Genomic DNA, 11,595 nt, shown 5'->3' with positions numbered 1-11,595 from the left:
TTCCTTGGATCCATGCAGTAACCTCTAGGTTTTTTCTACAGTGAGCGGCTCTTGGGAACCCCTGCTGGCAGTCTGTTGGAAATGTGCCTGTAGCGTGGATCGTGGCCCTGGGCAGCTGCTTATCACAGTTCCCTTTACCACACCGTGTATGGAGCTGACGGTAAGCTGTACTATTCAATATGGTGACTTGATCAGTAATGGATTGACTTGGGGGGGCTGTCAGCTAGCATAGGTGTGGAGATAAGCCTGAAATGGTCATGCTTAACCTTGACAGGACAGACAAGGTGCCAGACCTTCTGAAAGGAAGTAAGCATAGAACTTACTGAAGTAAATGCAAGGCACATGTTCCAGTAGATGCAATAGACTCTATCCTTAAATAGTCAGCTACTGAAATTGATAATTCTATAATAATAATAATAATAATAATAATAATAATAATAATAATAATAATAATAATGACAATGACAATAATAATAAGAAGAAGATTTGAAGATTTCCTATGAGTTGGCAATCTAGCCATGAAATGTTTTCTGAAATGTTACACCTTCTATTGTCATTATTTAATCCTGGCTAACTTAATGAAGTTTCAAAATTAATTTTTAATGTTCACATGTGCAATTCCGTATTTGGGAATGTAAATAAGGATGTTCCCACAGAGAGTGGCAGATGACATGCAGGCAATAGTCTTGCCATAGTACTGATGTGAGTATCTACTAGATCAATTAGGCAAGCAAAGCACTTGGACATGATTTCTAGACATGGAGCCAGAAGTGTCAAACCTCACGTGTGTCTAGATATGGAACAAATGTAATTGCCTAAAATACACTGGTTTTCTCCTAGGACTCAAGGCTGCGCTCTGCAGGTGGAGAGATGACCCTGGTGTGCCCTTTGACAAGTACTCCTACTCCAGCTACACCTTTGATATATTTCCCATACTATACCATTACTACTCTAGCACCTACCACACTCCCATATCCTAAATTCCCAGCATTCTACCCGTGGTTTTCTTTTGGCTTGTCAAAAGCTCCAATTACTACAACTGTTGCTCCTACTGCATTTCCACTTGTGTATCCCCTGTTTGCTCCTATCCCATCCCTTACTACCCAGTTACCCCAAAGCCTACTACAGCTGCCCCCAGATATCAATTATACCCAAACCCATATCCCTTCTGGTATCTTAAGAACCCTGCGCTCCAAGTCCAGCAACCCACAAACCTACTAGCTGCAGTTATCCATTATACCAAATCCCCTACTATGCCTTCTGGTATCCTAAGGTCTCAATGAAGCATCTGCCTACTGCAAAACCCACTACCATTTCCGCTAAATACCCTCAGCTAGTCAAGTTTTTCAAGTGCCTTTTATAAATCCCAATGCTTATAACAACCGTGCTGCCACCAGTCTTGCTACCCACAGTCTTGCTACCCCATGACCAACATACTCAGTTTTCCCACTTTAGTCTCTTTTCCACAAGGGCACCTTGAATCTGCTACAGATTTCTATTAGATTGCACCGATCTTTAGAACAGTTGTGTGGTATATTTAAGTTGAATGTGGTCTATTAATTCATTTGTGAGCCATTGTTATTCCATGCTTCAGATGTTTGGAAACAGTGTTTGAAAATAACAATATTCACATGAAATTGAAACTTTTGAATTGAGAGTACATTTTTGAAATGTACATTGATATGAAATGTCTACTTCCAGCTGTACCAAATTATGTGCAGTACTGAATGAAATTGGTAATATTTAATGCTTCCTTTTGGGCACTCAATATCCAGTCTTAATTTTTTTCTGACAACTTGGGTTACAGATGAATCACAGTGTTCTTGCAGGACGGAATTGGCATGACACTTTTTAAAACAAAAGTTATCAGAGCTTGGAAGTAAATCTCAAAGCCATTACTTATTGGATATGTTCCTTCTTTTAAATAGCACTACCCAATCAATCATACTTGATAAGAAGTCCATTCTAAGTCAGTTCACATCTAAAGGTACTCTTCAATTGAAGCAAGACAACTATGCTGTCTGGGTGCACCAACCGCCATATTGTTTTTTTCTAAAAGAGAGTTTCCTGTGTAGCGCGTTTGACGTAGGTGTGGGAGTGTTTCCATCATAAGAAATGAACTGCAATCGGCTTAATGCTTTCAGCGCTCGCGTAAGTTTAAATAACCAAGTATTCCTTTTCTGTTTACAAATTTAGCTTTCATTATTCGTTTCTCAGTGTTTAGATTATGTATGCCGATGTAAGATGCTGCTGCTAGAATACTAGTGCGGTGCTGTTTTATCTTAACCTGTTTTCAGGATCACTAATCCACGCAGATAATTATATTTAAAAGATCAGCTGGGCTTGACTGCAACCTTTCTGCTTTACACGATAAATTTATATATAGTATTAATACGACTGAGTAACCTCGTCACCGTAACATTAATGATCGCCTCGAGGCCTTGGGCATCATTAGCTAGCTGTTTTTGGTCGTATCATTTCAGTTTGCTGGCCAAGTATCAATCCATCTTGGCACTTGTGCTGATGACCTCATCTGTCTCACACACATTACCGTTATATGTATCTTTGCCGCAAATAGTTATTTCCGTTGCGTGAACGTTGTCAATTGACATACACATGTGGAGAAAAAAAAAAAATTTTTTACTTGCAGCAAGCATGTTATTGGATGGTTCTGCGTAGAAGGGAAAACCCCCCTCGGGGAAAAAATACATTGGGTAGCCTATAAAATCCTCTCAGTTTACTAACCAATCAGAAACTGCGTAGTTATATAATAAGGACTTCTATTAATACGGCTGGATAAATCCGAATACGTTTATTAAAGCTATCTCGAAGTTATGTAGTGTAAATACAACTGAAAACCGAGCACTCTGCAATCATAAACTTACTCGCGTGTTACGCATTTGTATATGCTATATAACCAAGTTTATATGTACGCAATTTTTTACTGTTGCCATTCTTAGTATTCGTGGCTATATATTTCAGATATCAGCTTAGTCCTACATATAAAATGTTCTCATTTCCTCAGTAGTATTTTGAAATGTATGTATTAAATGCTGAATATGATCGGAATAGCGTGGAACAGCAAGCAAATAATTATTTCAGTTGTAGCTTGTTATCTAACCCTATAGGCAAGGATGCGACTTTAAGGATTCTTGTTTTGTCTAATGTCTCCAAGGCTGTGGCAGACATTTTTCTTCCAGGAGAGACCGTTCTGATGTCTCCAAAGAGCAAAGGAAGCCACAACTAATGGTGGATTTTAAGGTGTGTGGTTCACAAAACGTAGACATTTATGTAATAATAATTCAAATATTTTTACTATATCTTTGTATCATTTCATGCAGAAACCTCATATGAACTTGGCAAAAATTTAAATAAAACATCCACCTTAAGTCAGCTATATCTTAGTTGGTTTATGAATGCTATTTAAATGCCACCCACCTTAATTTTACTAAACTTTTATTCAGGGAAACAAAGATGTGGAAATGGACAGGTGCTCTCACACCTGCATGCAAATGCAGGACATACACACTCGCCCGCCTTGCCCCGAGGGCCTGTTGTAATTGGCATATGCTTGTATTGGTGACGCACTTCTGTATCAGGTGCCGTAAATGTATCCCCCAAAGGCAGAAAGCCACCAATGGCAGTTGGGCTGCTGCCTGATTCTGTCCTTCCTGTTTACCACCTGCTCGTAGGTTTTGATGATTAAAAAGTTGTGTGGGTTGCTCTGTACTGCATAATGTGCTATAATGACTAGCATGTAGGGTGCTATAGTAGTGCTACTTTTAACTAGCAGCTTAGTCTCAAACTGTTAGGATGCTCTCTCTTCCCTGGGCTGATCTACCTCGTCCAGAGTAGCCATATTACACCTGCGGGATGTGTGATGTTCATATCGACATATCATGGTACAGTATGTGCATGCATCTGTCACATCACTAGGACAGACATAGTCCCCTGGATTGAGATTCGACTTGGGCGGTATCTAATTTTTCATGCAGGGCAGATCATAGTTTATGGTGTTTTGATGGTATTTTCAAAAGCATCAGTGTTCTGGTATTTCAGAATACTGCAGTTTAACCAGGAAAAACGAGAAGATTGGCCATTTTTACACTGTTAGTAATTTTTTTGCTGCAATATTTGACGTTTTTCCAATATCATCTTCTTAAGAACCTGCAGTTTTTTCAGGGATGGGAAGTAACTGTATTCGGTGATGTCGCCACTGACTGTTTACCGTCACTTAACTCTATGTTATTGTATGGAATGCTCTTTCAAATGGTCTATATCTCGCTGCAGTCTAGCAGTGTTTATGGAGGAAGTCCCCGATCAGACAGCAGCAGTCATTAGTCACAGAGCTCTGCACCTTCTTGGTGGAGTAGCCAGTCAGAAGCTGATCTCACGCCGTGTTCACTCTTCTGGTGAATGCTGTGGGAATGGCTGGCTTCTCTGGGGAACGGCATGGGCTCTCAACGGAGCATGTTTGCCTGATTGTTTTTCCTCTTTGCAGATGACCCTGAGCTGTAAGTCTGATATGGTGGCACTGGTGGTAAGCAGGCTATTTATATTTGTTTGTTTATCTAGAGGCTCCCAGTAAACTGTCCACTGCACATTGTGCCCAAGATAGTGATATGAACATACATTTTCTATTCATTTATTCTGGTGGTTTACGTAAGGAAGAGATGGCACAATGGTCGCGGTATTATGGTGGATTACTGGGACAGCTAACGAGCAGTAATGACGAGTTCATGAAATTAGATGAGCGGTTCCGGTGGGCTCACATTGCCCTTTTGTTCCATTGATCTGTGTTAACCTAGCTATAAAAAGAATAAAGAAAGATGGGCGTACTTCCATTTGGCCTGGCCTGTTAATTATCACATGTAGAATGGACTACATTTAAATGGGTATTCATGATTTGTGATACGGAGTAAACTAAAGGACGGGATGAAAAGCTGTAAACGCCAGCTAGTCCCATGGCCATATAAGGCAGTTATTTAGCTTGCTAATTTACTAAGTTTTATGTAAACTTTTGGCAGCAGAATTCTGAGAATCAAATGTAAGGTTCACCAGTCCTGCTATACTCATTGTTATCCAAACTGTATAGCACATAACACAAATAAAACCTTTCATTATTGGACATATTTTAATAAATACAAAGAAGATGCTTAAGCAGGCATTACTCATTCAGCTAAGGAGGTATAACTTACAATATTTGTTCGCCTTTGTGAGCTACTCATTTGTTTACAACACATTTTATGGATGTACATGTCTGTATTGTTTATTTAAGATTTAAGATTAGATTTGAACAAAAAAGGACAGGTTCACTTTAAATATGCTGTGTAGCTGAACTCCTAAAAGAAATCTAACCTTGTTAATTAAAAGCTGGAACTGTAAGCTGAGTGAATGACTGATTAGTGGTGTCTGTGCTAAGCTAAGCACAGAGCTCTGGAGCATTTGTTTTAGTGGGCTCACCACACTCTGAAATCTTCCTTAAATCCCCATGTCATCCCTCACCACCCTCCCTTAACTGATACCGCCGTGACGTCATGGCTTCCCCAGCGCTGAGCTGCGAGCTGCAAAAGGCTCCGGTCGCAGAATGAGGCGAGGGAGTAGCCTGCAGAGTCGACGCGGCAAAGCGGTGAAGGATTTTACCAAAAGCAGTTCCCATGATGCACCGGTGCAGTCCACCCGGCCACGTTCCTCCTCGACCGACAGCGCTTGCAGCCCCAGCCTGACTGACACGTTGCTGGTCCCCAGTGACGAGGCGGACAGGGTGAGTCCCAGAGAGTCCGGCAGAATGTTCTAGAAGAAACTTCAACCAGGAGAGCAGCTGCTTATGGCTAAACTGGTGTGCAGTCCACTCCAGTACTTATCTGGTGCTGATGCGGTACAGCTCCTGTTTTAAGAGAGTAATTTGTTTAATATTTTTGCTGGAATTTGTACTTCAGTTTGAAATGGATGGTGTTACACTATTGAATTATTAGATTTGATGGTGCAGAATTATATACCAGTAACGTCAGTTTGTACAATTATGTAATGACAAAAATGTTAATATTAATAAGTTAAAGAGTAAAACAACTTAAGGATTTTTTTCAGCAGTTAGGCCAATGTCTTGCACTTTTAATTATAATGGTAAGTTAAAGTACTGGAATTCATTCATCCTCCTACCATCTGCTGTACAGAACAAGCTTATGAGGAGCTTGGAGCCTGTCCCCAGCAGCATATGGCACAAGGCTGGGCTACAGCCTGGATGGGATGCCAGCCCATCGCAGGGCACATACATGCACATGCTCATGGGCAATTTAGAGACTTAATTACTTAACTAACTTCCTTAGCTGTTACTAGCCCTGTCTAAGGTAATTCAGTTAAATATTAAGTGATTGAAAATTCAAAACATTTTCATTTCATTTTCATTATCGAAAAATATGCTTTACCTTGAAATTATAATAGCACTACATAATACAAGAGGAATGCAATAATCATGTATAGGTTTATATGCAGCCAGAATAAATTCACAATTTTTAAACTTGCATTTAGTAAATAAAGTAGCTAAACGGAATCACATTTATAAATCTGACCTAATAAAATGACTTGCGCCTTCTCAACAGTGCAGTTATCAAAGCTGAAGAGGGTCTGTTTTCATATAATACATGTTCTAATACATATAGAACTGTTTCTCACCCATCTTCAGCCATCAGTCCATCCATTTCAAAGTCAAGGTTATGTGGAGCCTGGAGCCTAATACAGGCAGCTTAGGGCCCCAGGCTGGGGTACAGCCAGGATGGGATGCCAATCCATTGCAGGGCACGTACACAACAAACACCCAGTCTCAGACTATGTGCAATTCAGAGACACCCACTTGACCTAACTGCTGGAGAAACCAAAGTTAACCAGAGGAAACCTATGAAATGGAAAAAAAACATGCTAAATTCACATGCAGCAGTTCAGAAGTGAGAATTCAGAAGATTCAATTTTCTCTATGCTTGTAGAACTGGGTTTGTGGTTTAGGGAGTGGAATGTTGAGAGGTCATATGCACTGGTGGTTTATACTGGGTGGGACTTTTCGGGTTCTTTGCCTCTCCCCCCCAGCTGGAGCGACCCGATGCGAGTGGGCCGGCCCTGTTCCCCAGCCTCCCAGGCAGTGGCGCTAACGGCTTGCCACACCTAGATGACAGCATTGATGGCGGCACCCTCGACCCTAGGCGTTCCCGGAGAGTGGTGGCCCAGTTACGACAGAAGATCCTTAAGCTGACTGAGCAGATCAAGGTGGAGCAGGCCGCACGTGACACCAATGTGGCCGAGTACCTGGAGCTGGCACATGGGGCGGCTGACCGGCAGCAGGCCGCGCGCATCAAGCAGGCCTTCGAGAAGAAGAACCAGAGGTCTGCACAGGGCCTGCAGCAGCTGCAGAGCAAGTTGGAGCGCTACCACCGTAGGCTATGCGAGGCGGAACGAAGTGGCACAGCCCGCCAGCCCAATGACCCTCCGCTGGGCCTCAGGGATGCAAGTGCCAGGGCAGCAGGTGGCAGCAGCTCCCAGGTCACCACAACGACCAAGGGCAAGGAGAACGCCTTGCTCATTCAAGACAGGTTCAGCAGCATCGACAACATCGCCACTTTGAAGGACGCCCCCGAGGAAAGTAAGGTCGAAGATGGGGCCACTGCTATATCCCCCCGGCCTGGCCCTTCCTACGATAGCGAGGACGACTGCTCCAGTGCCACATCTGGATCTGCGGGGGGAGCTGACAGCACTACAGGGGCCCTGCAGGGCCCCAAGGCATACGCACAGATCAGTGCTCCAGGCCTGGCCTTTGAAACACTGCTCCACGAGGTGCGGGAGGTGCGGGATGCCCAGGACCAGCTGGTAGAGTCCCTGGAGAACCTGAAGGCCCACTACCATCGAGACTACACCTTCATCATGCAGTCACTACAGGAGGAACGTTACAGGTAGCATAAGTGATACAGGTAGGAGTGCTTTGGGTAGGAGCATTAGGGGAAATATGAAAAAGGTAGGAAGATGTCAGGGTTTCCTGATACGTATGACATAGGGACTGCCGTGTGGTTGTACGGTAGGTGTGTAGTGTGCACAGAAGATCTGAAGATGTCCACGGGTCCTTCTCCACCCGCAGGTGTGAACATCTGGAGGAGCAATTGAACGACCTGTCGGAATTGCACCAGAATGAGATTTTCATCCTGAAACAAGAGTTGGCCAGCATGGAGGAGAAGGTGGCCTATCAGTCCTATGAGCAGGGCCGTGATGTCCAGGTTAGGCGTTTGATAATTCAAGGCATGCTAAGTACCTACTACTAACTGATCATCGACGTAAATGAATGGATGGTAAACCAACTTCTCATCTTCCCGTTTTTCTTTCCCCCCTGAGCCTTTAATGATTTTTACTTTTTTAACTTCTTATACATTTATATTATCACCAAAATCCAATATTTCAGGAGCATGGCAAAACACACTTTCTCTCAAACTACTTCAAAAAATAAACCTAAAACAAAGTAATGAGACATGAGTAATGAGACCCCAGATACAAACTGACCTTTACACAGTGGTTAGTGAATAGTTTTAAATGGACTTTCTTGGATTGTTGTCAGCAGACATGGATTTGTGTGGCTTTTCTTATCATGGGTTCCACTGGCAAATAGTTAGCTTGAGCTTCGTCATCTTGTTCACTATCTTCCAAGAAGGTTACTGCCAGCTAGTCTAGATGTGTGAACATAATCAGAGTTTTGTCTGAACTTTGATTGCTAGATAAAATAGTAAGTTGTTAAAATGAGCAATATAATGTAATCCATACAAATTGCCAACAAATGCAAATGTTAACACAAACATAAGTACTATTTTCAAACAGGAAGGTTAGGATGGAATCCATTCATTCTTTGAATTTTCTGTTTCAAAACCAAAATTCCAAATTGGCGCTGCTGCTTGTGGTCAAACAATCAGCAAGCTATTACTGTAAAGACCTCCACAGTAATTTGTATTCAAATGAAGAGTACCTACTGTAGTCTGGAGTACATACTGAAAAAAGTTTTCAGAACTGCCTCAGAGGAACTTTAAGAGGTGTGAACGCATCTATGTATAATTATATAATAATAATAATATATGTCCGAATACTGTTTTTTTTAATTTTCGATTTTCATTTTGAAACAATAATTTCAAAGAATGAATGATACACGGACCGATTAGGTTGTTGCTTTACTTTGACAGCGGTATCTGGCTCAACCAAACCGCAGCACAAACTGTCTCCTGATTTCAAGCGACAGCTATCAGCATGATGCTAGGGCTGCATGATTAATGGTTTTTCAATTGCAATCTCGATTCCTACCCCTATTCAATTTCATACTAGGGCCGAATTGTGATGTCACATCCACAGTCCCCATGTGATCGCATTCTTATATGACAATAATTCTGCCATGCTTGCATTAGTGGGGTTGCATCAGACAAAACATTCCTTTTTTTCCCCTGAACAGCATCAATAAATCACAGGATGTGACAGGAAGAGGGGGCAGAAAAACAGGCGTTATAATGAAGAGCAGACAAGGTTTATGTTTATATCTAGCATTTGGAAATGAGTTGTTCGCTAAAAACCAGGACTGTGGACTTTCTGTTCTGCAAAGTAAAACAGTACCATTGCCGTCACGTCATATTGTTATTGGGGCACTGATGTGGAAATTCTGACCAATACAAATCCATCCATTCATTTTCCAAACCGCTTATCCTACTGGGTCGCGGGGGGTCCGGAGCCTATCCCGGAAGCAATGGGCACGAGGCAGGGAACAACCCAGGATGGGGGGCCAGCCCATCGCAGGGCACACTCACACACCATTCACTCTCACACGCACACCTACGGGCAATTTAGTAACTCCAATTAGCCTCAGCATGTTTTTGGACTGTGGGGGGAAACTGGAGTACCCGGAGGAAACCCCATGACGACATGGGGAGAACATGCAAACTCCACACACATGTAACCCAGGCGGAGATTCAGACCTGGGTCCCAGAGGTGTGAGGCAACAGTGCTAACCACTACACCCCCATGCCACCCCCCCCAATACAAATCATATGACCAATATATGTTTGAATAATATGGAGTGGGAGGAGTGGATGTCATGTTTGAAAACAGGGGACCCAAATGAAGAGCACACAGGTGGCTAAAGCTGAAACATGTGCTAAGGTAAAAAAACTGGGGAGACATGAGGGTATCGGTACAAGAATACAATAATAAAAAAATAGATTGCTGAAGGATTGTGAGAGAACATCACAATCTTGATTTGGAGTGAAAAAAAAATCACAATTCATATTTGACCAAGAATCCCCATACAGCCCCATCTGACTAGTTGCAAACAAAGGGTGGCAGACAGGCAGTTTTGATGGGCACTTCTGACAGCTATTGGAGATACTAGTTAAATAGATGACCTCAAAATATCTTTTCATTGGTCAATTACATGTGAAATGCTGTCAGTAGATGGAGGAGAGTGCACATGTTCCATTATAGTAAAACGCTGCAATTGTCAAAAGTGGACACGGTTGTTTTCATTGTACAGCGACGATGTATTAATCCACTGCAGAGTTTAGCACTTTATAGGAGGATTGGTGGCATGGCCATTTTTCTCCCCACCCTCCAGGAGGCGCTGGAGGCCTGTCAGACCCGTGTATTTAAGATGGAGCAGCAGCAGCATGCGGCTCAGCAGGAGGATCCGGAGAGAGCCGCAGCACGGACGCTCCTGGGGAAGCTGATTGGTGCACTCCTGGTTGCCATGACAACTGTGGCCGACTGCCTGCCGCCCCTCCTGCAGACTTTCGGTCACTCCAGCTGCGCACTCTGCCTCCTCCTACTGCTAGCCCTGCTCTGGAGGGGTTGGGACTTTACTTCAGAAGCCTGAAGCCCCTCTTTTCGATGCCTGAAATGACCAGGACTGGCCGTTATTTAAGAAGGGAAAGATGGGGACAGTGGAGTCAGGTGACATCCTACTAATTTTTCAAGAAGTGATTTGTTTACATTTAGAAGAGGACAGTTTCTATTACTAGTTCAGTGACACTGTTTATTATTATTGTGCTGAAACTGATTGTGTGGAAGGTTCCTTTTTTCCACTCACTTCTCTATGTCACCACCCTTAAGTTCTCTTGTTTGCCATATACTTCCTGTTCCCTTTTTGCCCTCTTCTGTTATTTTGCCCTCCATCTTCCTGCTCCTTTTCTCCTCCCATCTTAGCAGGAGCCAGCAGCTCTGCTGGGGCAATGGGGAGAATTCCAGGCGGTGGTCCCTGTTACAGCAGGAAGACAGGAATGATACGTGAAACCTACTTGAAGAGCAGAATGCTCACTCTATGCTTCCTGTCAGATAGCCCTTTTATTTTTTTAAGAATAAACCTGCTGTTTTTACTCGAAATGAGTAAATGTTGGTTTTTCTTCTATTAAAATTAAATATGTCCTAAGAATTAAGGAATGGCAGACAAATCATCGCTCTTAATAAGGATTTGTGGGAAGCTGAAATTTGAAACCATAATAGCAGAAACATTGCTATGTTACACAGGTACAAAATTGAGGCTACTTTATTCAGCTGTCTGTTACATCTCTGCTGCAGATACAATTTGGAGATAGA

At 42.7% G+C, this 11,595-nt stretch overlaps 1 protein-coding gene across 2 annotated transcripts; it reads left to right on the top strand.

Moving 5' to 3' along the window:
- The first annotated feature begins 2,062 nt into the window (after positions 1–2,062).
- On the top strand, positions 2,063–11,382 carry LOC125747235 (transmembrane and coiled-coil domains protein 1-like). 2 transcript variants are annotated; one of them, XM_049022192.1, is made up of 7 exons: positions 2,063–2,151; positions 3,176–3,261; positions 4,502–4,540; positions 5,551–5,764; positions 7,081–7,937; positions 8,120–8,255; positions 10,619–11,382. In XM_049022192.1, the coding sequence occupies exons 4-7, from the start codon at positions 5,588–5,590 to the stop codon at positions 10,874–10,876; spliced, it is 1,428 nt and encodes a 475-aa protein (XP_048878149.1). In that variant the 5' UTR covers positions 2,063–2,151; positions 3,176–3,261; positions 4,502–4,540; positions 5,551–5,587; the 3' UTR covers positions 10,877–11,382. The 2 variants fall into 2 exon arrangements, with proteins under 2 accessions (XP_048878149.1, XP_048878150.1); XM_049022193.1 differs by lacking the exons at positions 2,063–2,151; positions 3,176–3,261 and adding an exon at positions 3,283–3,902.
- The last annotated feature ends 213 nt before the right edge of the window (positions 11,383–11,595 follow it).

This window comes from Brienomyrus brachyistius, chromosome 8, assembly GCF_023856365.1.
Source record: "Brienomyrus brachyistius isolate T26 chromosome 8, BBRACH_0.4, whole genome shotgun sequence".
NCBI lineage: Eukaryota > Metazoa > Chordata > Actinopteri > Osteoglossiformes > Mormyridae > Brienomyrus > Brienomyrus brachyistius.
This window is presented reverse-complemented; position numbering and strand designations above follow the sequence as displayed.

What these genes read in the sequence shown, in the direction of transcription:
- LOC125747235 (XM_049022192.1), top strand. Translation starts at nt 5,588, where the DNA reads ATGAGGCGAGGGAGTAGCCTGCAGAGTCGACGCGGCAAAGCGGTGAAG. An exon ending in CCAGTGACGAGGCGGACAGG is followed by an intron (nt 5,765 to 7,080) that starts GTGAGTCCCAGA and finishes TCTCCCCCCCAG; the next exon opens with CTGGAGCGACCCGATGCGAG. An exon ending in CTACAGGAGGAACGTTACAG is followed by an intron (nt 7,938 to 8,119) that starts GTAGCATAAGTG and finishes CTCCACCCGCAG; the next exon opens with GTGTGAACATCTGGAGGAGC.